The sequence below is a fragment of the Drosophila rhopaloa genome, unplaced genomic scaffold (genome assembly GCF_018152115.1).
Source record: "Drosophila rhopaloa isolate 14029-0021.01 unplaced genomic scaffold, ASM1815211v1 contig_156, whole genome shotgun sequence".
NCBI classification, from domain to species: domain Eukaryota; kingdom Metazoa; phylum Arthropoda; class Insecta; order Diptera; family Drosophilidae; genus Drosophila; species Drosophila rhopaloa.
The window spans coordinates 241,719-267,572 of NW_025335035.1; the positions used below are offsets into that span (position 1 = coordinate 241,719).

General features: G+C 38.0%; 1 protein-coding gene across 4 annotated transcripts in view; it reads left to right on the plus strand.

Annotated features, from left to right (window-relative positions):
• The window catches only part of LOC108044588 (dnaJ homolog subfamily C member 16), a 605,143-nt gene that overhangs the window by 65,108 nt on the left and 514,181 nt on the right, over positions 1–25,854 (plus strand). For all 4 annotated transcript variants that reach the window (XM_044457445.1, XM_044457448.1, XM_044457447.1 and 1 more), the window contains one exon: positions 448–631. In XM_044457445.1, the coding sequence (XP_044313380.1) occupies positions 462–631 (170 nt within the window). In that variant the 5' untranslated portion in view covers positions 448–461. The remainder of the gene's footprint in view (positions 1–447; positions 632–25,854) is intronic.

Below are 25,854 nucleotides of genomic sequence, written 5' to 3' on the forward strand. Positions count from 1 at the left end.
AAATGGACCATATTGTACGACTGTATGATATAGCTGCTATAGGAATGATCGGTTATAAATACAAATTTATTATAAAAAATTTATTTTCAAAGATATGTTCTCTAAAGTCCCAGAAATGGTAAAATGTGAACTTTAAAAAATAAGAAGTCGTGTTAGCATATTAACGATTACAAATACATCCGAAACCTTCCACACAACATTAGTTGTGTGGGAACGCAAAGAACACGAAGAACATTGATATCTGCACTTTTCGCATTTGTCACAACAAAGCCATTGTCCATTTATTAAAATTGACATTATAAAATCTATCTGAGTAAAACAAGGTTTTTCATAAATACAAAATACACTCTTAACTGAGAAAATAAATTAATCAACAGACACTATCTGTAACGCAAAAAAGTTCACCATAAAATTTATCTAATTTAATTTAAATGTTTATATTTACAGTTACCACTTTCACGATGTCTAAACCCTTTTTCAAAACTCATTTTATTATTACCATTCTTGTTCTGTGCATAACATCTGCTTTATGCCTAAGCGCATTAAACGACCCTTATACTATATTGGGAATAAATAACATTGCTACTGCACAGGAAATAAAAAAGGCATACAAACAGTTGGCAAAGGAGTGGTAAGTCTATCAAAAAAATATATAACAAGAAAGAAAAGCTAACTTCCTGTAGGATATAGTCGAGCGATCCTTATGAAATTTGGTAGGTCGAATTGACCAAAAATAAAACCCATAGAAAATCCCATCTTCCTAACTTTACAAACACCAATGTTATGGCATTTCGGATCGTTCAGTTATATGGCAGCTAAAGGATGTAGTCGGCCGATCCTTTTGAAATTTGGTAGGCCGGATTGATTGGCTCAAAATAAAACCCATAGATAATCCCAACTTCCTAACTTTAAAAACACCAAAGTTATGGCATTTTCAATCGTTCAGTTATATGGCAGCAATAAGATATAGTCGGCCGATCCTTATGAAATTTGGTAGGTCGGATTGATTGGCCAAAAATAAAACCCAAAGAGAATCCCATCTTCCTAACTTTACAAACACCAAAGTTATGGCATTTCCGATCGTTCAGTTATATGGCAGCTATAGGATATAGTCGGCCGATCCCGGCCGCTCCGACTTATATACTGCGTGCAAAGGAAAGAAGGGCGTATGCAAAGTTTCAATTCGATATCTTTAAAACTGAGAGACTAGTTTGCGTAGAAACAGACAGACGGACATGCTTATATCAAAGACCAATATAATTACTAAGATGCGTAACGCCCATACATTGGTTTTGCAATATGCAGCTCGTTTTTTGGTGGCGACGAAAATTCCGCTCTTTCCGCTCGCACAAAGTTGAGAGCGTAAAAGTCTAAAAATAGAATTGCACGAATAAGGAAGTGCGTATGTGTGCGTATTTGTTCGAGAAGACGATTTTCGTCCAGAAATCATTTCTGGACTAAGAAACTAATTGTGTGTCAAAAGAACTTCTATGATTGAACAGGATGATTATTTAAATTGCATTTATGTATATATGGCAATGAAGCTTGATGTTAAACTTTTTTATATACCTTAAAAATTAATATCTGCATATTTAATTCAAAGTTTCGTTTTACATATTTAAATTAAAGCTAAAATCATAACTTTTAATACAAAACATATAAAACTGCTTGATTAAATTTAAAAATATTTCAATAAAGTTTTATAGGTTTGAATATACTATGATTGTTAAACAAAAACAAAGCGAACTATATTTAAATTGAATATATTTAAAGGATATTTAATTAAATATATTTCGCTTTTTTTTTATCCATGGCTGTTTTTATTAATTTTAAAATGGAAATATTAAATTTAATTTTTATTCAAATATATTAAACTTTGATCTAATGACTTAAAAAATTTTAAGTAAATACGAATAACATCATATCTAATATTATCAACCTGCATTTAAATCTATTCTTATTTACTCAAGCAGTTTTATATGTTTTGTGTTAAAACGTATGTTTTTATAATTAATTTAAATATATAAAACGAAACATTTAATTTAATATGCAGATATTCATTTTTATTTATCCATCGTTTTTTTGTATACCTAATAAATATTTAAAGCTAATTTTATTATTTTATAAAAAGTTAAACTATTTATAATAACACGAATTGAATGCTTAATTATAAAACTAAGCTACAGGATATCCTATTTATATTTAATACTAGCAAGGTAGCCCGCAGCTTCGCCTGCGGAAATTAAGATTAGCAATTTCCTAACTATATCGCTTAAAACTATACTTTTGATTAACTTTTTTATTTGCTACTTTATTCAAACTAAAACCATTCCACATTTCCACACCACCATAGAGGTAGAGGTTTTGGCGCGTTTTTTTTTTTGTGGTTTCCCCATGAGGCCTATTCCACAGTGCATTTTAATTAGAAATGTTCAACATTTTTGCAAGACTTCTCTATAAACGATATTTTTTGATTTTCCTTCTGGCGCTAAAATAATTAAAGACTCAGAGGAGCTAACTCTTGAACAGGCCACATAAAACTGACCATGAGAGAAGCAATCGTCCCTTAAATCTAGTCCAGCTAGTTTTAAGGTCTGACCTTGCGATTTATTTATCGTTATTGCAAAGCAAACTTTTACAGGGAACTGAAGTCTTTTAAACTGAAACGGTAGATTTGATGGTATTAGGGGTATTCGTGGTATAAAAACAATTTCTCCTTTGGCACAGCCAGTAAAAACCACAGCTTCGATTAAATTGTTATGAAGAGCTTTTACTTGCAATCTTGTACCGTTACATAGTTTTGGAGGTCTTAAATTTCTCAACAGCATAATTGGTGCACCAATCTTAAGCTTTAGAATGTGTAAGGGAAGTCCAGGTGGATTTTGTTGGTTGAGAAATTCAACCGGAAAATGAACTGCTTCATCAACTTCAGTGACTGAATCAATAGACTTATACGTAACTTCAATACCATCAAATGATTTTAACAGTATGTTATTTATTACCACAGCTCTATCATTTCTAGCAGTTAATATTGCTCTCTCCGAAAACCAATCTAATGATTTGGTTGAGATTTTTGAAATTTCCGGAAATGTATTTGATGTGAGCTCCTCAAGGGAAGTTACAACAGTTCCTAAACCTGAAGGAATAATTATTTTTCCTTCGACAGTTGGAAAAAGACCGTCTCCAATTCTCAATAATGTATGTGCAAAAATTCCAGCAGTTGTATCGCCCTTTAAATGCACACGCATGTTTTTTGTTAGGGACAATTTTTGAGTAGTAGGCCAAAGAAATGATGATTTTAAGCAGGCTTGTATTTCATCTGCCCTTGTTCCTCGAGGAACTACAGGAAGCGTTTGACGAAAATCTCCAGATAATAAAACCGTCATACCTCCCATTAGAAAATCATTACCACGAATATCTTTCAACATTCTATCCAACGCTTCAAAAGCACTCTTATGAGCCATTGTGCATTCATCCCAAACAGTAAGTCTACATTCTTGAAAAACCAATGCCATATTACACCGTTTAGATATTGAGCAACATGGTGTTTCTACATTTATTAAATCCAATGGAAGTTTAAACACAGAGTGGGCTGTGCGTCCCCCATTTAACAGCGTAGCAGCTATACCTGAAGAAGCAACAGCCAATGCTACATTATTATTATGTCGTAATTTTGCTAACAACAAATTCAATAAAAATGTCTTGCCTGTGCCACCGGGGGCATCCAAAAAAAATATTTCACCGTTTTCATTTTGAACACTTTGTAATATTTTTTGAAATGCCATTCTTTGCTCATCGTTAAGGGAATTTTCGTCTTTACTTAATTCGAATTCATTAATATTGTAATTTATTTCGTTTAAATATTCCCTATTTTGAAGTGGTCTACTAACTCTAATCGGTTCGGGCAAACCATAGTCTAATAGACACGTACCTCCAATGGACAGTGTTATATCTTCGATTAAAATAAGACATTTATTAAACACTCTATCCAGTAGATCTTGATTGACTTCTGCCACTATTAGAGAAAACTCGTACAAAATGTCTTCTGAAAAGCTTTCTTTATACATTTCCCAAAGATGTGCGGCATCAGCCATTTGACAATTTACTAACATCACCGCAAATAAATCACGTAATTGAATTGGCGATTTACATAAAGCTGCTTCCTTTAGGGTATATTCCCAGTGTGTGTCATCTTCTAGTAAGCCCAAAGCCTTACATGCCAATTGAAATGTAGCATACGTAATGTTATTAACTGTTTTAAGAAATAAGAATGAGGTTGGTCCCCGCACTTCATGAAGAAGTAGTCTTAGGTAATAGCATTCACTATTTTTAGGGTGTATGGTATACACTCGACCTAAAACATCATCCATTCTAATTCCAGGAAAACCAGGTACAATATTACCTCTCTTTCTCCTTTGGAACTTTTTATTGTTCCACGTGAAATAGGAAGGTACTTCAACATAAAGAAGGGTCCTTGCAAATGAATCCGTTTTACAAAGTTCGAAAAACCCAGTCAGTGTCGTTATTGAAGCGTTGGTTAACTGGTTAACTAATTGATTTTGATTATTAGGATCAAAATATATCCGTTGACCATTTTCAATGGTACAATTGCCGGATACCTTTCATGTATGGGGAATGCAAGAATTCTCCACACTGCTTCAGAACTACTGATATATCGACCGCTTCGATATAGTTGAACCTCATTAGTAGGGCTTTCCACAGTAAATGTAGCTTGATCACTGCCCTTATTGATGTATTTGCAAACGTATTTAATGGATTTAATTGAACTACAGAGCTCTACATTAATATGAGCCTCAAACGTCCGCAGGAGAACACAATTATAGGGCACTACCCACCTATTGTCAATTATGTTTCCATTAATTTCCATGGTGAAGCCACCATCTTCAGGTGCTCTTCGCCTATATTTAGGGTAACCATCTTTTCCAGTAACAGTTTCACTAAGCAACGATCGCGGAAACTTTTTGGAACAATTACCCTCGTTCATACAGGGCGATTTTAGGTTTAAGCGGCCACATGGTCCATGAATCATATTAGCCTTAACAATCTCATATAGGAGAGGATCCTTTTCAGAATCTGGAATTTCTGCACATATAATTGAATCAATTTGTTGAGGCGTGATCTTAGACTTTAACCAAATCAGTATATGTGCATGTGTGGAGACCACGTTTCTGCCACTCTATCGTATACATAAAGCATTGCACTTCCCCAAACAAACTATGACTATTAATTAAAGACATTATAGCTTTGACCTTTAAGTGAAAGACTCGAGCAATGATATCATGCCGATCGTGAGGCTTCTGCCCTAAAAATAGTGCACTTTTAATTTCTTTCCATTTAGGATTACAGGTAAATGTAATAAAAAGATCAGGACGACCATAATAACGAACATATGTCATGGCATCTTGAGTTTTTTCGTGCATGTACCGTGGCGAGCCAGTAAAGGATGAAGGTAAAATTACCATCTGTCCAAACTGTGCTAAATCCTATAGCATCTTGAAGATGTATGTAGCTTTCTGCTCTCAGCTTTTTTTGATTTAGCCGAATAAAATTAAGCCTTTCTGTTTCTATTTTAGCATACATATCAACCAAAAATTGACTAAAGAGAGCTCTAAAATAGTGCAGGTGATTCCATACATTTTCTCTAAGCATTATTCGGAAACTGTAAAAATCTAACGCTGAGACTGTTTTCTTAACGTTTTTTTTTGAAACGGGGTCAATTTTGGGTTTATCTATAGTGTAACCATCTTCTCCATGACAAAACATTAATGGATATTGTAGGGCGTCATAAGATCGGTGAAGTTCACTGATTCTTTTTAACTGATTATTATAACCCTCAATAATAATGTCCCTTTTTTCAAATTGTTGGTCAACTAATACCAAAGCGACCTCATTTGCTTGGGGTGCGTTATAACGACCTCTATGACCCCTAACAGGCTTTTTATTGGCGTGAATAACCATTTTAAATTGGCTACAATTCTTCGGAACTCTTTTAAGAGCAGTTTTAAAATCCTTAACATATGGATTACTTTCATGCAGCATCAACTGTAGTGATTTAACTAACGCATTTTTAACTCCAGGACTGTTTTTACACCTGAAATCGGCTTCTACATTGTCCTCACCAATAAAATAAATTTGGAGAAACTGAGCTTCTTCTTTAGAAGCTGGCAAAACGCTACCAACTAAGTGGTAAACTTGCCCCTGTACTTTAAATGTGGGCATATAACCTTCATTAATAACTTTTGTCGCACCAAATGAAGTCATTTGAAAACAATTATTATATTTTCTGGTAAGCCCCATAAAATGTGTATGGTCTCGGTGATCACCATTTAAAAGACTTAAAAGAGGATCTGGTAATGTTTTAAGAGATGGAAGCTGGACTTTTCCCTCTTTGCAACACATACCTTTTGACTCTTCCTTCCATTTTAAGGCGCCACAAAATGAGCATCTCTTATTCATTATTCCAATATCAACTGATTTATCAGAATTGTATGCCAGATTTAAATCGTATAAAAAAGCGGAATTATGTTTTACTTTCCACGAATGTGCACTCTTTGTATTCTTTTGTTGTGTTTTTTTTGCAGTTTGAATTTCCTCACGATGCCTAACATGATAGTTCTTATTTTCAATCTTTTTCTGTTTCACTTGAATTAATTACAGCAAACGGTCATTTAATGGGACGTAAAGAAGTATGCAAAAGAAAAAGATTATATTAATAATAAAGACAGGTGGGGGACGCCGTGAATCAAATTGTTTAAACATTTGCATTTGTTTAAACAATATGAGGCACGTGTAATAAAGAGCGTGAGAATCAATTGGTTTGAATATTTAATGTTCTTTTAATATTATCAATGCGATTTGAATTTTAAATGACAAAAATCGGTTACAAAATGTCTTAAATCTGTTGTGGAAATGTAAATTAAATATTCTTTTAGCAAAAGGATATCAGTATTATCTTGATTTTTTGGATATACATATTTCGTGCGTGTGTGTGTACATAGCAGAGCGAATCATTGTTTATTTTTGTTTTTTACAAATCCAAAGTTTGTAGATAACTCAACATTTGAAAACAAATGAAAAGATTTGCGATATAATCGCAGAATTAAATTTTTTGTGACTGGTATTTTCATTTTTTCCCCTGCGCGGTCACACTTAAAATGCTACATACACTCATTTACGACTTAATGCAAAGTGCGCCAGCAGAACATACATACAAACACATGTGGAGGCCGTGACGTCACGCATAAGAGAATTGAAAAATATTGGGGACTTGGTTAAGGAGGCTGAATTTTCAAAAAATTTAAATGCAGTTAGTTGCGGCTATGCCATAAGATTATGATCATAATTTTTTTAAACCATTTTAACAACATTTATAACAGAAAAATGGCAAAAGAAAGAATTTAAAAAAAAACGAATCGAATTTTGGGGCACTTTGGGGTCGTTTATTGTTTTAATTTGTACCTCACACACGTCTCCTAATTATTTCAGAATTATGCGGATTTTTCTAGATTTTTATGTCAATCCGCTCTGGTAGGAATTTACCACTGACCCATTTTTTATTCGCAGACTTTTATATAGTAGTTTAGAGTTTAGATTACGTACATACATATTTATAACTTTTTCCAAGTTGTCGAAAGCGTTTTGTTATATTTTTAGAATGTTTTTTCGGTGCCATTTTTTTTTAATTTTTCAATAAAACATTATTTATTTATTAGTGTCGCTTACAATTCACACAAAAAAATTTCTGAGGCTCCTAAAAATCGTTCACACGTCGCATGCTGAATACCCTAATGACAATTATTCCAATGTGAAGTCATGTATGAAATAAATGATGTTATTTTTTTACACTTAGATATATTTGGTCATTACTAAAAAATATTATACATTCGAATAATTAGTAAATAAAGTAAATATAAAGGCAACACAATATAAGTATTTTTAATAATGTTATAATTTTAAAATAAAGAGTATATTTCGACAGCGCGCTGCAGCGAATTTCTTCGCTTGTGAATACATGTGCACACATACATTCGTCGGTTGTCGCAGTATGCGTGCAAAGAGCGGCTGGCTTTAGAGCGCTCTCTCGCTGGCTTTTGGGCAGAGAGCGAAAAGCCAGTTGAAAAGCCAGCACAAAAAATTAGTGTGCAAAAAAATCGTATGGCGTTACGCATCTTGGAGTTTATATTGGTCTTTGCTTATATCAACTCAGGAGGCGATCCTGATCAAGAATATTTATACTTTATAAGGTCGGAGATGTCTCCTTCACTGCGTTGCACACTTTTGACCAAAATTATAATACCCTCTGCAAGGGTATAAAAAGGCAATACAATAGTTTCACAATTCCTAAAATCAAATTGATAACTGCTATAACTTTAACGCGTTTGTAAAGTTAGGAAGTTGAGATTTTCTATGGGTCTTATTTTTGGCCAATCAATCCGACTTACCAAATTTCATAACGATCGGCCGACTATATCCTATAGCTGTCATACAACTGAACAATCGGAAATGCCATAACTTTGGTGTTTGTAAAGTTAGGAAGTTGGGATTTTCTATGGGTTTTATATTTGGCCAATTAATCCGACCTACCCAATTAATCCGACCTAACCGACAAATCAAATTTCATAAGGATCGGCCGACTATATTCTTTAGCTGCCATATAACTGAACGATTGGAAATGCCATAACTTTGGAGTTTTTTTAAGTTAGGAAGTTGGAATTTTTATGAGTGTTAAGAATGCATCATATGAAAAATTTTGGAGAATATAATTTACAGAATATTCTGCAAGGGTATTTCAACTTCGGCTCCGCTCGAAGTTGGCTTTCCTTTCTTGTTTTTTTTATACCCTTGCAGAGGGTATTATATAACGTATGACCTCGAGTAATTCAATAACACTACAATTTTTTTTATTTGTTTAACTTAATATAAATATGTATGGCCATACTATTGTTTAATTAATACAAATTTTTAGTCTATCTTTAATACTGTTTGTTTCTTATTTTTGTTGTTTGAGATTATAATATTATTTCTGTCTCCTATTTTTGTTACTGTATGGGGACTAGTATATTTCAAATCTAACTTGGGTTTAATTTTTTAATAAAACCTGCTCTCCAATTTTTAGTTCAAAGTTTAAGCTTTTATTGTCATAATTTAATTTTTTGTTTTGGTTTATTTGCTTCTAGCATCAATCTGGCTGTTTTTTATGCCTGGTCTAGTCTAAATTTAGATTATTCTACATTATATAGCGTATTTATTTTATATATATAAATTTAAAGTTCTACCAAAAACAAATTTATATGGACAATAATCATGTGCCATAGATGGTGGTGTTGTATCCTTAGTTAGTATGAGTCTGAATATGAGATCTCTTCTGTTTCTGGTATTTTTCTTCTATATCCTCCTTTTTTTCTTCGGTTTCTATGTTTTCCTGTATTTCAAGGCTAACTTCTTTTGGTCTGTGGACTCAGGGTTGTTATCAGTTTCTACGGTTAGCGGTGTGTTAAATACCGTAAGTATCGATATTTATAAATTAAATTTTTCTTTTACTGAAATCAAGTTTGTTCGGAGCCTGTTTAAAAGCCTTGATACACGCAGATGCTCCCTCGACGGCGTAGGTGGCGGCTTGCCTCCCATGATTGTTGATTCAGTTGCCGTTGTCCTGGGCTTATGGGCTCAGGCTGTACCGGTGCCGGTCATCGCACAGGTATAGTTGCAGTACACGCTTTCCAACGGTCCAGGGCAATCAAATGGGCAGGCTTTCTTTAGTTGAGGCACTTCTTTTGGGGCTGGAGGTTTTATTAGTGATTTTTATTTATAATTGATATTTGTGCTGAGTGAGATCCGATTGGGCGTTTATTTTTAAGATTTGATTGTAAACAAGATCGGATTGCGCTTAAACAGCGTAAAACACTGCTCTGAAGAGGTCTCCCCGTTGCGTTTGTTGTCCGGAGTGAGCAAACACGGCACCCATCGCGCCGACAGCTTTCTCATGCCCAATATTTCATGCAGGATATGAACCACGCGCTTTTGACATGCCTCTCAGCTATCTCGCGTATCTTCAATCGGCGGTCTGCCAATACGAGATCGTGGATTTTGTGGGGGGCACCTGGGCGCGGCTCATAAAAACCGACGTGCGACCAAGTTGAAACTCGTTAAGGGGGTCTTCTAGTCTAGAGGCTCGAATTTCGACCTTTTTTTAACAATTAATAAAAAAAAGCTATAGATATTTTTAGTATCCATTTTTTTTATCATTTGTTTATTTTACTTAAAGGAGTACATAAAATAAATTAAAAGAAAAAAAATAGTTTTCATTGAGTTATTCCTTCTTGAAGAAGAGGAGAAAAAAAAAGAGATCGTGTCCGCGTCGCCATGATATCTATGCTTGTAGTTATCTGAAAAATAAAACAATGATAGATTCTTAATGAGTACGAATGTCGCTATGGCATGAACCACCAAAAAAAAAGATCTTTTTTTTTTCATGAAATGGCGGCTACTCAAAGAAAAAAAGTCGATTTTTTCACTAATTTTTCCACTTTGTCGAATTTTTAAAAATATTATAAATTTAAAATTTTAATTTTTTGTTGGTTCATGCGATAGCGATATATTTAAAGAATATTCATGCCAAATTTCAAGTAAATCGACTGATTAGAACTTGAGTTAGAGTGGCGACCGCATCAAAAAAAGTAGTTTCGAGAAAAACGCGTTTAAAGTTCCAGTCGTTCGCTCAACCGGTCTAGTTGCCACGTCACTAAAACGGCTATAACTTTGAAAATAATTTAAGTTTTGAAAAATCCTTTTAGGGAGATATTTGTGAATATAACAACTATCGAATGATGAAAAAAAATATTTTATCGATTTTCTAAAATTTCTAGACTAGAAGACCCCCTTAAACCAATTCTTGACGGTCGCCATCGAAGGAGAAGACCGTACACAGCTTCCAAGCGCTCTTTGATTTCCCTGCGCGATTTCCCTTCCAAAAACAAGAATCGAATTACAGACCGATATTGCTCTTTCTCCATTTTTCTAAAATCCGCGGACACGTCAGATTCCACACGCAGTCAAAACAAAACTACGAGTCCGATTCGGCTGAAATTTCGACAGTAGACGTCTACGAGAATGTACTACACGATAGTAAATTTCTCTTGCGATAGTGACGCCATCGGGCGGTGAGGCTAAGTACTTATCGGACTGCCCTCGTATTGTTGTCAGATTTCGACAAAACTAAAAACGTAATTCTGATATAGTAAATAATAACTCAATCTCAAAGGATAATTTTGATAAATAAAAAAACAACAAAATAAAAATTTTTTTCATTTTTTGTTTTTTATATTTTGGATTTTCCAATGGGAGCTTTATGATTTAGATGACCGATTTTAATTTCATTAAAACCGTAATTCCATTGCAGTAAAATATTACCAAATCCCAAAGAACAAATAAGTTAAAAACAACAAGGTTATACTTTTTACAATTTGTTTTCCCTATTGTTCCTATGGGAACTATATGATATAGTCGCCCGACCAGGCTCGTTCAGACTTATATACTACCTGCAATAGAAAGACAAAAAGTTTCAAGCAGATAGTTTTAAAACTGAGGAACTAGTTTGCGTAGAAACGGACGGACGGAATGACGGACGGACGGACATGGCTAGATCGACTCTCCTAGTGATGCTGATCAAGAATATGTATACTTTCTAGGGTCGGAAATGTCTCCTTAACTGCGTTGCAAACTGTTGACTATGGCCCAGGTGGGTAAGGTTGCATATTTGTGTAGCAACTTTATGTGCGCTACCATTTTCTTGATATTCTGGTCGACACCTTCGCGTCTACCCATCGCTTGCACTCAACTCAGACTTTTTTTTTACATCCAGGTGCCGTGCCGGTGCCATTCCAATTGATTGTTCTATCCAAGTTAAATTTTTCTTCCAGGCTAGGGTCAATTTATTCCTGCCTACAGATGAATCTTATCGTACCATTTGTGTACACTTTTAATTGTTGTTTTTCTTTCACTTTTTTTTTACATTTCAAGTTTTGATTACATGTCACGGTCGCCATGTTGGGGGATGATACCCTAGTGTTCCAGTAAGAGTGTTTTACAATGAGCGGCCGTATAAATATATGAATATATGTGGGATAGTACAAATTTAGATTTATTAATACGATTAAAATAACTTTAAATGTTTAAATGAACAACTTCAGTTGTTCAATTCGGCTGCGTGCAGACGTGTTTTATTAACGCTCCGGAAAAACAATTAGCCAATCAGTCGAAAACGTTCGAAAAAAAAAATAAGCGCGAGGTTTTGCGTTTCGCGATGCAAATCGCATATCGTAAACTAAAGTTTTAATTAATTAAATAATTAATCTTTACGCACTAACTATAAACAAATGAGTAAGAACGTGGATCAGCGCACTCAACGACAAAAACAACAAGACGAAACCCGTGAAAAAATTCAGAGAGAACAAGACAAACGTCGTCTCTCTTTGGCCCGTAACAACGCCTATTTTACGGTGACGAGTAATACTCTAGAACCGAAAGTGCTTGAAGGTGCAAGTTTACTGACCGCCGAAAACCAGAGAGCTAACTCTTGCTCTCCCGCCCTGCTCTTCACCGCTCGAACGCCATGGAGTGAGCAATGCAAGACTCCAACAGAGCTTCTGCCGCCTAGCGCAACAACAACAGAAACTACTACGACTACTACAACGGTCTCTGTCGCCAACAATGCAATAACGTCTCCACCCTCTTCTTGTGCTGCGGGTGAAACAACACAACCAAGTGCAAAAATCGGTGCAAACGGCAAAAACAAAGCTACGGTAGAAGAAGTGACAATTCTGCAAGCGGGTTCGGCCATTCAGACAGGCATGGATCGCTACATTAATATCTCCAAGCGCAAGCTAACACCCCCAAAAAACTCGGACGGCAATAAGCCCAAAATAAATCGTTCCAGCAAAGGCCCTGTAAATCCCGGGCCATTAGATGAAAACAGATTTTCCATTCTGGCGGAGCCTGAAACAGAATCTGAACAATTAGCCCCAAGGAAACTAAAGCCCCCACCTATTTTTATTTGGGAGAAGATCTCGAATGCCCTAGTCAACAAAATAGTTGAGCTTGTCGGAAAAGATAGCTTTCATGTTATTCCGCTTATGAAAGGGAATATAAGCGAAACTAAACTCCAAACCAAAACCGAAGACGATTTCCGAGCAGTGTCGAAGTACTTAAACGATGCCAAAAAGAATTACTACACGTACCAGCTGAAAAGTTGCAAAGGTTTGCAAGTTGTGCTTAAGGGAATAGAACCCGATGTGACCCCCTGCGAAATTACAGAGGCCTTAAAGAAAACGGTTTTTGCGCAAAAAATGTTATAAACATTATGAACAAAAACAAGAAGCCGCAACCACTCTTCAAGGTCGAGCTGGAGCCAGACAGCAGAACTTTGAAAAAAAACGCAGTGCACCCGATCTACAAGTTGCAGTACCTTCTGCACCGTAGGATCACAGTGGAAGAGCCGCACAAACGGACCGGACCAGTGCAATGCACAAACTGCCAGGAATACGGTCATACCAGGGCTTACTGCACCCTCAGGTCAGTATGTGTAGCTTGTGGAAACTGCCACGGCTCCGAACCCTGCCCTGCCAACAAGGAAGACTCTCTCACTAAAAAGTGTGTAAACTGCCAAGGAAACCACACAGCTAACTACAGAGGCTGTCCAGTCTACAAGGCGATGAAAAGTCGGATGCAACGAGCAACAACGGCACGCTCCCTGAACACACAAAACACTTACATGAGATCACAAACGACACCGGAAGTTTTCTTCGCAAAAGCAGCCAGATCATCATTTGGCCCTTCAATTACCACCAACGGAATTTCTTACGCCAGTGCTCTAAGATCAGGCACAGCTCACATAGAGCCGAAAGTTGATAACATCCAGCAGGCCATGGGACAGCCACAAAGTAACATGGAATCTATGATGATTACTTTGCAACAAAATATGATGGAATTTATGTCCTTCATGAAAACCACCATGCAAACCCTTATGCAAAACCAAAATATCTTACTACAAATGCTTGCAGCTCAGCAGTCCAAATAAACCATGCCTAGCCTTCGAATAACTCTGTGGAACGCCAACGGTGTTTCACGGCATAAACCTGAAATAACTCAATTTCTGAACAAATTTCACCAGCAAATATAACTTTCAAATACGGGGATACACGTTGTATGGCACAGATCATCCAGATGGTAAAGCGCATGGCGGCACTGGAATCTTAATAAGAGACCTCACCAACGGTTTGCTAAAAATCATCTGCAAGCTACATCGATAAAATTACAGTTGGGCAACTGCAACCTTGCCATTGCCGCTGTCTACTGCCCACCCCGCTTTACAGTCTCCGAAGACCAATTCATGGACTTCTACAATTCGCTTGGAGAGCGATTCATAGCAGCAGGAGATTACAACGCCAAGCACACGCACTGGGGATCCCGCCTTGTGACCCCCAAAGGAAGGCAACTATATAATGCACTCATTAAAACATGCAACAAACTGGACTACGTTTCACCAGGCAGCCCTACATACTGGCCTACAGATCCTAGAAAACTACCTGATTTAATTGATTTTGCTGTGACAAAAAACATCTCTCGCAATCTAATATCTGCAAAATCGCTTTTGGATCTATCATCGGACCACTCACCAGTGCTAATAACTCTTCATCAAAGCCCTGAATTAATCGAGCACCCTCACAGGCTGACGTCGCATCGAACCAACTGGCTGAAGTTCAAAAAGTACGTAAGTTCCCACATTGAACTAACTCCACAGCTCAACATCAAGGAGGACATCGACTGCTACGCCGATGCCCTGGAGTCTGTACTCGTCGCAGCAGCCAAAGTCTCAACACCGCAAGGGAGGGATGGGCACACACACCAACACAAAACTAACCATGAAATCGAACAGCTTGTTCTGGAGAAAAGACGTTTGAGACGTACTTGGCAAACCAGCAGATCGCCATCCTCAAAACAAAGTCTTAAAGAAGCTGGTCGCAGACTTACCAGGGCTCTAAGGCAAGAAGAAGAAAAAGCACAACGCCAGTACATTGAGAAACTTTCACCCACCAGCACTAAGCATCCCTTGTGGAGGGCCCACCCAAAACTAAGTGCGCCGGCCGAAACAGTAATCCCCATAAGAGACTCTTCAGGCAGCTGGGCCAGAAGCGACAAAGACAGAGCTTGTACATTTGCTTTACACCTTCGAAATGTTTTTCAGCCAAACCCTGCAACTAATTCATTCGCCGTCAATTCGAATTGAATCTGAGACGGAGCCAATTCTGTTTCAACCAAATGAAATTGCAAAAGTAATCAGCGAGCAATTGAAACCAAAAAAGGCCCCAGGCGGTGATCAAATAACTCCCAAAATGTTAATCGAACTTCCAAACTGTGCAGTTGAGGTTATTTGTAAACTCTTCAACGGGATTACACGACTTGGCTATTTCCCAAAAAAATGGAAAAAATCGGTAATCATAATGATCCCAAAGCCAGGGAAAGATCACACAATACCAGCTTCGTATAGACCGATAAGTTTACTCTCGTGTCTGTCAAAACTGTTCGAAAAATGCCTTCTGACGCGCATCATTCCATATCTGAAAGAGCACAACGTTATTCCAGCACATCAATTTGGCTTTCGAGAAAGCCATGGAACAATAGAGCAAGTCAACAGATTAACAACAGAAATAAGGACTGCATTCGAGCTTCGGGAATACTGCAGTGCGGTATTCCTTGACGTTGCACAGGCTTTCGACCGAGTCTGGCTTGATGGCCTTATCCATAAAATCAGAACGATCCTGCCAGGAAACACTCACAGGATACTGGAATCGTACCTTTACAACAGAGCCTTCGCCGTGAGATGCAACACCACAACATCCGATGACTACGCTATAGAGGCTGGAGTTCCCCAAGGTAGCGCCCTTGGTCCAACTCTATTTCTCCTCTACACCGCAGATATCCCCACGAACGAGCGGCTAACTACTTCTACATTCGCAGACGATACCGCGATCATAAGTCGGTCCAAATGCCCAATTCAGGCAACAGCACTACTAGCTGATCATCTCGTTGTAGTGGAGAGGTGGTTATCAGACTGGCGTATAAAAATAAATGCGCAAAAGTGTAAACACATAACGTTTACTCTTAACAGACAAACGTGTCCCCCCGCTAACCCTGAATAACACACCACTTCCACAAGCTGACGATGTAACGTACCTTGGCATCCACCTAGACAGGAGACTTACATGGCGGAGACATATCGAAGCTAAGAAAATTCACCTAAAACTAAAATCAAACAGTCTCCATTGGCTTTTAAACGCGCGCTCCCCCCTCTGCCTGGACTTCAAGGTCCTGCTCTACAATTCAACGCTTAAGCCAGTCTGGACCTACGGCTCCCAATTGTGGGGAAACGCGAGCAGCAGCAACATCGACATTATTCAGCGAGCACAATCAAAAATCCTGAGAACTATCACTGGGGCACCTTGGTATGTTCGGAACGACAGCATCCACAGAGATCTTGGCATTCTACCCGTAAAAGATGAAATATCAAAACAAAAAGCGTCCTACCACACCAAGCTAACTTCTCATCCAAACCAGCTCGCCAGGGGCCTAGCCAGGGCTTCCATCCGGACCCGATTGCAACGCAATGACCTTCCAGCTCAGCAATAGTTATTAGAGCCCCTAAATTTTCGCGCCAGTCACCTTGACTGTCAGATAGCTTTTTAATTTAAGATTCTATATACTTATTGTTAGTCTCAATTCAGAGAAGATCCAATAAATAAAATGCAAATGTTAAAAAAAAAAAAAAAAAAAAAAATGTTTACCAAGACCGACTTCTAAACCGCAACCACACTTTGTACGACTTTAACTTTTTATAAAATTCCTCGACGACTTCTCTCTATTCTTCACTTCTGTCTTGCTGCACTCTCGACGACTTCTGTCTCGTCTACCACTCGATTGTTTGCCCTTTTTGTCTTCGATAACCTCGATTAAAAATAAATAGGGCTATTGTTTTTTTTCTGCGCTTCGAATTTTGTATTTTGTTTTCGTTTATTCCCATCGGTGGGTTTTATAAAAACAACATTAAATTTTCTTTCGGTTATTTAAACATAAATTTTTTTATTTACGCTCCCGCTCTCTTGCTCTCTTTGCTTTTGAAAGTTCTAAGCGTGCAGTTTCTGCGCTCTTGCGGTACTTATAACTGCTCGCTTATAAATTTCAATTTCGCTTTCTTGGTACAGTGGTATATAAATAAAATGAATAATAAAAATTTAGTCTGCTTCTTCAAAAAATGCAGCCTCGTAATCAGGGCTGACCAGTCTAATATGACTTGCTGGCTGTGTGAAAATATGGTGCACACCAAGTGCGCCGGTTTTACTGGCCGGACAAGTGATGACCTTTCAAAGGGGCCCAATTTGCAGTTTTGTTGTGATGCTTGTGTCGAGGTTGCGAACGAGATGAAATCGTTCATGCGCCAAACTAAAGGCGGCCTGATGGGACTGATTAGCTGTTTCGGAGTGGCTAGAGATAGTTTTCGCCGAGCTGATGATCTCCTATCTGCACTGGACTCGCAGTTTAATAGTCGTAAGCTATTAGAAGAGTCCCCTAAGCGCAAAAAGTCCGCTGGTGGTAAGGAGCAAAAGGAGAACACCCCGCAACCGAAATCAAAAGAACAACAGAGCATTCCGGCGGATCAGCAGCTGATTTCAGCAAACCCTCAAATGTTGCTAAGATCAGCAGCTAAAAAAGATTCGGTATCCGAACAATCCGTTACAGAATGCATGCAACCAGGGACTTCTAAGAATTCCGATTTGTCCGTAGTGGTTTCACAATTAGTGGATCCACCTATCTCTCAGAATGTAGTATCACCACCACAAGGGACTACTGAGTCCGGACAACCGGCTCAAGTTGGTTTTGCAGAAACAATGTCTGCTCCACCAAAATCCCTTTTAGTGGTTCCACTAAAGAAACAAATTTTCGTTTCTCGGCTTTCCCCTGATCAAACATCTTCTGATGTATTGTCTTATATACAAGACAAAACTAAAGCCGATTGTAATAGTATAAAGGTGGAAAAGTTTAAGTTTTCTTATGCTAGAGACATTTCATCTTTCAAGATAACTGTCCCTAACGAGCTTTTTTTATGCCATATGCTCGGGCGACTTTTGGCCGGATAATATGGTTGTAAAAGAGTTCGAGGCTAAGATAAAGAAGAAGGGGCCCGTAGGAGTAAAACTTCCTAGTCGAGGCCAAACCAGTGTACCAATTTCAAAAAACTAACTTCTAACCTCCTTCTTTCCTATCAGAATGCAAGAGGTTTGCGTAGCAAACTCACTAAATTGAATTCTGATAGCCTTTCCTTTGCATCTCATATTATTGTGTTCACAGAAACCTGGTTAAAGCCGGAGATCTTTAGCTCCGAAGTTTTTCCAGGTAAGTACACAATATATAGGTATGACCGTCCCTCTAGACGGGGAGGTGGAGTCTTAATTGGAGTTGATTCAAACTTCCCGTCTGAGGAGTTATTTTTTGATGAATTCAATACCATTGAATTTATTTGTGTAAAGTTATCGCTTCCTGGTAACTTTATATACATAACTTGCTCTTATTTTCCGCCGTTGTCTGAACTTCCTGATTATTTAAATCACCTATCCGTTATTAAGTCCGTTGCAAATAAGCTTTCCGATAGGGATCAGTTGATAGTTCTAGGTGATTTTAATATACCTGGAGTTACTTGGTCCACTGAGGATGGATCGAATGTCTTACTACCTATAGCACAACATGATTTTATTGATGGCCTGCTTGACATATCTCTATCTCAAGTAAACCATGTTCGAAATTCATTAGGTCGCCTACTTGATTTGTGTTTTGTATCGAATCCTGAAGGTGTGTTTCTGTCCAGAGTAGCACCACTCACGCAACCTGAAGATCCATATCACCCAACAATCGAACTTTCATTTGATACGGGTAGAGTTATAGAAGAAAAATCAGAAAAATCCAAACGATTACATTGTTTTCGCAAGGCAGACTTTCTGAGGCTTAATAATTTTATTTCTGGCTTTAATTGGTCTGATCTTTACTTATGCAATAATATGTCCGATGCAGTTAATGTTTTTTATACTGCAATAAACTCATTTTTTAATTCCTGTGTTCCGTGGTACTATCCGTCAACTTCCAATAAATCACCTTGGTTTAGCAAAGAGTTGACACACTTAAGAAATTTAAAGTCCAGACTTTTTAGAAAATATAAAAATACCGGTTCTCAATCTGTTTTTACTAGATATCTAAGTGCTCGGTCAAGATTTACCGTGCTTAATGCTCAGTGTTATAATAGTTACTTAAACCGTTGTAAGGTCCAGTTCTCTCAGGACCCGAAACAGTTTTATAATTTTGTTAACACCAAGCGTAAATCTAATTCTTTTCCTTCCTCGCTGTCGTTCGAAAACATGACGGGAACCACAGATCAGGCAATAGCCGATATATTTGCCCAATTTTTTCAAACGACTTACTCTACTTTAGATTATTCATCTCAGCCTTATTCTTACACCATGCCCAAGTCAAACCTCATATTCTGTCCCACTTTAACAGAAAGCTCTCTTCTTTTGGATCTTCTTCGTATTAAGCCTGTTTATTCGCCAGGGCCCGATGGTATTCCTGGGTGCGTGCTTAGGTATTGCGCTAAGGCCCTGTGCAAACCTCTTCACAAGTTGTTTACCTTATCTCTAGAAACGTCCCAATTCCCAAATATTTGGAAGGAATCATTTGTTATTCCTCTTTTCAAAAAAGGTAACAAGTTAGAAGCCAGTAACTACAGAGGTATTTCTAAGTTGTCAGCTATTCCTAAGCTTTTTGAAAAAATTATTACTCCTCATTTGCAGCACTTTTGCAGATCAATTATTTCTCCGTGTCAACACGGATTTATTAAACGTAGATCCACAATTACAAACCTTCTAGAGCTCACTACATTTGTGATAAAAGGCTTCAATAGTAGTTTTCAAACAGATGTCATTTACACTGACTTTAGTAAAGCATTTGACTCTGTAAATCACTTACTTCTTATTCATAAACTTGACCTTTTAGGTTTTCCAGTTGATCTGCTTAAATGGATTTCAAGTTATCTAAATGGCAGGTCACAAAGGGTCCTTTTTAAAAATTCAATTTCTGAAATTCTCCGTGTTACCTCCGGTGTCCCACAAGGGAGCCATCTGGGTCCGTTACTTTTTACATTATTTATTAACGATCTTCCCTCAATTATAAGTCATTCTCGCGTACTTATGTACGCAGATGATGTTAAGTTGTGCCTGCAGTATAAGGACATTTCCTGCCATTTAGACTTGCAATCCGATCTAGATAATTTTCAAAACTGGTGCCGAGATAATTTACTAAATTTAAACGGCTCCAAGTGCAAGCTGATGACTTTTTATCGGGCCAATCCGATATACGCGACTTACACGTTAAGTGGCAGCTCTTTGGATAGAATAACTCTTGTAAACGATCTTGGCGTTCTCTTGGACCCTAAACTAAAATTTTCTAATCACATTTCGTCCATGGTTAATAAAGCCAGAGGAGTGCTTGGATTTATTAAAAGGTGGTCAAAAGAATTCGATGATCCTTATTTGACTAAAACTTTATTTATTTCGCTAGTCCGTCCGATTCTGGAGTATGGGTCTCCCGTCTGGAGTCCACAATACGGAATACATATTGGTCGTATTGAATCTGTACAAAAAAACTTCCTTCTTTTTGCTTTACGGCGCCTAAACTGGGATGCAAATCTTATCTTACCTTCTTATTCTAGTAGACTTATTTTGATTAATTTACCATCCCTAGCCAACCGTAGAACGATGCTTGGTACTATCTTTATTTATAACCTTATACATGGTGATATTGACTGCCCCGACTTGTTAAGTCGGCTAAACTTTTCTGTGCCAAGTAGATTAACTAGAAATTATATTCCCCTAATTTTAAATCATTGTAGATCTAACTATGCCTTGCATGAGCCTTTCAGAGTATTATGTTCTGACTATAATAGACTTTTTCCTGTAATATCAAATCTTGACTCTCTGCCGCTCCTAAAACGATTAATACTTGCCTCATTGGCACAAGATTGATCTAACTATTACTTTTTTCCCCGGACCTTTACCTTTATTTTCCTATCTCGCGTCTATCCTATCGCGAATCGTGCCGTACGATACACGGCTGCGCCCCTCGGTCGGTTGGGCGGGTAAGTGGGCCGTGGGACTCCGCGCGAAAAAAAAAATAAAGCTGGACTCTCCTGATACTTTCGACTTAATTATAGGGTAAATAACTGATACTAACTTTACCAATCCTACAATCGGCCATCCTGAAATTTTATTCGCCCCCGAATGAACTCCACTTTTTCATGTATTCAGCTGCTGTAGTTGTTATTTTTGGTCCTCTTGGTTTCCAATTTTCTCGACCTCGTAACGTCCATGTTTCATTTTCTTTGTGACCTTATAGGGTCCGAAGAACTTAGGTCTGAGCTTCATTCCTACTCCATATTGAGTTCGCTTTATTCCCACTAGTTCACCTATATCGTACTCTGTTTCAATCTTTCTTTTTTCATTGAATGTTTTCCTATTTTCCTGTTGTACTTTTTCAATATTTTCCTGAGCTTTCCTCCTTATTTCGTTTCGTTCATCAATTAGTTCCTCTATTTCTATATCCTCGAGAAGCTTTCTAATGTCATCATCTTTTTTACGCATATTCATTCCTGTAAGAATTTTAAAGGGGGAATATTTCGTCGTTCTGGGTGGTGTGTCATTGATAATTTGTTGGACTTTATCCACGTGACAATACCAGTTTGCTTTGTTATTCTGACAAAGTTTGCTTAGCATCGGTATGACGATTTTATGGATCCTCTCAACCTGTGCATTACCTCTCGGCATGCCTGTTGTTATCTGCAGCAATTGGATTCCCTGGCTATTGCAATAGTCCTTGAATGAACTGGATGTAAATGCGGTGCCTCTGTCCGTTACTATGCGTCGAGGGTTTCCGAAAATCGCAGATTGTTTTTCGAGCTTGTTTATTACTTCGTCTGTTTCTGTAGATCGCGTTGGATATAACCAGACAAACTTGGAAAATCCGTCTACCACGGCTAAGATGTGATTGTATTTCTTCTTGGTGTCCGTAAGCGGTCCGACGTGATCAATGTGGTATGTACCCAGCGGTTCTTGGATTTTGTCGATTGGCGTCAACAATCCTTCTTTCTTACCTCTCTTGGAATCTATAATAAGGCATTCTACGCAACTCTTGACAAATCTCTCCACCTTGTCTTGAATATTTTTGATGTAATACGCTTTCTCAATTAGCTCCTTTGTCTTCTTTGCTCCATAGTGGCCTTCGATATGCACTATTCTGATTATGTCTTCTTGCATGGATTCTGGAACGACTAAAAGCTCTTTCGTAACATCTTTGTAGAGTATGTTGTTTTTGACGAAAAAATCCTCGTAAGTCTCGACGCTATCAAGTACTTTTTTGACTGCTTTAATCCAATCATCCCGGTTCTGCGCTTCTCTTAGTCGATATTTTGTTGAATCTTCGATAAGAAAGCAGTTTAGGCGACTGAGTGCATCTACGTGTTTCATCTGATTTCCTGCTCTGTGTTGAACGGAAAATTTAAACTACTGTAAGTACATAGCCCATCGGGCGACTCTTGGTGGGACATCGTCTTTTTTCATCGTCATCGCAAATGCCACGCAATCGGTAATTATTGTAAAATGTATTCCCAACAGATATATACGCCACTTCTTAACGGAATTGATGACTGCTAAAACTTCTAGCTCATACGCGCTGTATTTCTCCTCACACTGTATAGTTTTCCTGCTCATAAATTCTACTGGGTGAAATAATTGGTCTTCTGAGTCTTTTTGCATGAGAATTCCTCCAAATCCGAATTTACTCGCGTCTGTGTGGACTTCGGTTATGGCGCAAGGATCATACAGTTTTAAAACTGGTGCAGTTATTAATAAGCTCTTCAGATTCTCGAAGCTGACTAAGCACTGATCGTCTAACTGAAAGTTCCTTCCCTCTCGCGACTTGTCTGTCTTACGAAGTATATCACTTAAAGGTTTCGCTGCCAGAGCATAGCCTCTCATGAAACGACGCAAATATGATGTTAATCCCAAAATTCTTTCAAGTGCTTTTCTGCTTTGCGGTACTGGGTAGTTAACAAAAGCTTTGACCTTATCCTCTGTCGGCGCGATAGTTGCGTTTTCAATTACGTATCCTAGGAATGTAATTTTCCGCTTCAAGAACTGACCCTTTTCCCACTTGATACGCAGCCCTGCTCTAGATGTTACTTGCAATACTTCTCTTAATACCAATAGACCTGTATCCTCATCAATTGTTGGTATGATAATGTCATCCATGTATACGACAATTTTCTTCGACTGTATCAGGTCTCTTAGTACGGCTCCTACATAGCGACAGAATACTGCGGGGGAGTTGCTTATACCGAACGGGACATGTGTAAACTCATATTGCCCGTTGTGAGTTACGAAGGCAGTAAATTTTCTGGACTCTGCTTCGACCGGTACGTGAAAAAATCCGTTGGCTAAATCTAAAGTAGTAAATACTTTTGAGCCTTGGAAACGATCTAGCACGTCATCGATTAATGCCATGGGAAAATTGTCTCTCTTTATTTTCAAATTAAGCCTTCTGTAGTCACAACAAAAACGTTTCGAGCCATCTTTTTTCGACACTAGTACCACGGGAGATGCGTACTCTGAGCAGCTGGGAATGACGATTCCTGCATCTAGCCATTCCTGAACTTGCTTTTCGATTAAAATCTTGTTCTCGTAAGATGTTCGACGCGGATGTTGAAATATTGGGACATCTTCCAATATTATTTTCATTTCGACTGGCGACTTAATTGACTGATTCGGTTTGTATCCCGTGATCAGTTTTTCCACTTCAGATTTTTGAAACTTATCTAAGTGACTTAAGTCGATTCTATCAACTGCTTTTTGTTCCTCAATCATTTCTGTCACACACATCGACTTAAAAGTTTCAGCAAATACGTCCTCAGTGGGTTTTGCAATGAATCTGACTCCTTTTGTACTGAAAAATATGTCAACCTTCTGCAGTATATTATTGCCAACAATAGCCGTATACTCAAACTCTTCTTGTTTAACTACGTGAAAAGTTATTGTAAAGCTAATATTGTCAACAAAAACGTTTATGTCAAAACATCCTGTGGTAATCAGTTCGCCTCTTCCAATGCCTTTAAGATGCTTGATTTCTTTTCTGAGTTGCAGCCTGTCGAATTTGTTGAACACATCTTCTCTCATGAGACTTAGATCGCTGCCAGAATCTATCATTGCGGTAAAGCTAATATTCTGTGCGCTGAAGTTTTTGAAAATTAGGCCTTCCTTTGGGGATTTATCCTCAATTACATTTGTTGCTTCCTTCTTGACCGTGGACGACTGTTTCACTTCTTCACACTGCTTAGCAATATGGCCGGTTTTATGGCATTTGTTTCAAATTACTTGGTCAACGCATTCTTTAGCGAAATGTCCTTCCTTTCCGCATTTGTAGCACTTTCTGGTCGAACTACTCTGCATTTTCTTAACTTGCTTCTGGTTATGGTGAGAATTAATTTTCTTTTCTTCTTTATTTACAGCATTTCCTCTTATTTTCTCATAGATTTCTATTTCAACTTTGAGCTCTTTTACGGTTTTAGCTCTATACAAGCCGGCTTGGTTTGCTTTGCTGTCAGGGACTCCTTCAATAAAGTAAGATACTAAGCTTTCTTCTTCTAGTTTAATAGGTTTGCTTAATTCCATTAGACTGTACAAATATTCTAGACATGTTTCTGTCACTTTTTTCTCCCTAAGTCTTAACATTTTGTGGACATCTGCCGAACACAACTGCTTTCCAAACTCATTTTCCAGCTCGGACTTAAGTTTATTCCAACCTCGCACTCCTGTCAAACTTTTAATGAAAAGCTTAGCTGCTCCACTTAAAAGTTGTTTTGCGTAAATATATCTTTGAAGGTTATCCCAACCTACAGTTATAGCTACATCTTCAAATTCGTTAAGCCAATGGCTTATGTCTTGCTGATCTGATCCTGAAAAATACGATATGCTATCTTGGACATCTCTCAATGTAAATCTCGAGCTAATGCTGCTCATAGCTTCATGAAACTCAGTACTGTGTGATCCACCCTCGCTTACGGTTTCATCCTCGTCAACATCAACAGTATGTGCCACCTCGAAATGATCCAAAAGTCTATCTTGCAAAGTGCTCTTCCTACCATCCGTATTCAAGCCCAACTCACTCAGCTTTTCCCTCAGAGAAGCTACTGTCATCGATAATATAGCTTTCGAGTCCATGGTTGCGATTAAGATGTCGTTTACAATGCTTTGTTTAACTACAAAAGAAAGGTGACTTAATTTCGAATTCTATTTTAAATGTAAATAAATGTTAAGGAAATGGAAAGAAAATACTCAAGTTCAGCTTGCAGTACAGGCTGGCACTGCGGTCTTCGTGCTTCTGGGTAGTTGCAGCTCTTCTGGGTAGTTGCAGCTCTTCTGGGTAGTTGCAGCTCTTCTGTGTAGTTGCAGCTCTTCTAGGTAGTCGCAGCTCTTCTAGGTAGTTGCAGCTCTTCTGGGTAGTTGCAGCTCTTCTGGGTAGTTGCAGCTCTTCTAGGTAGTTGCAGCTCTTCTGGGTAGTTGCAGCTCTTCTAGGTAGTTGCAGCTCTTCTGGGTAGTTGCAGCTCTTCGGGGTAGTTGCAGCTCTTCTGTGTAGTTGCAGCTCTTCTGGGTAGTTGCAGCTCTTCTGGGTAGTTGCAGCTCTTCTGTG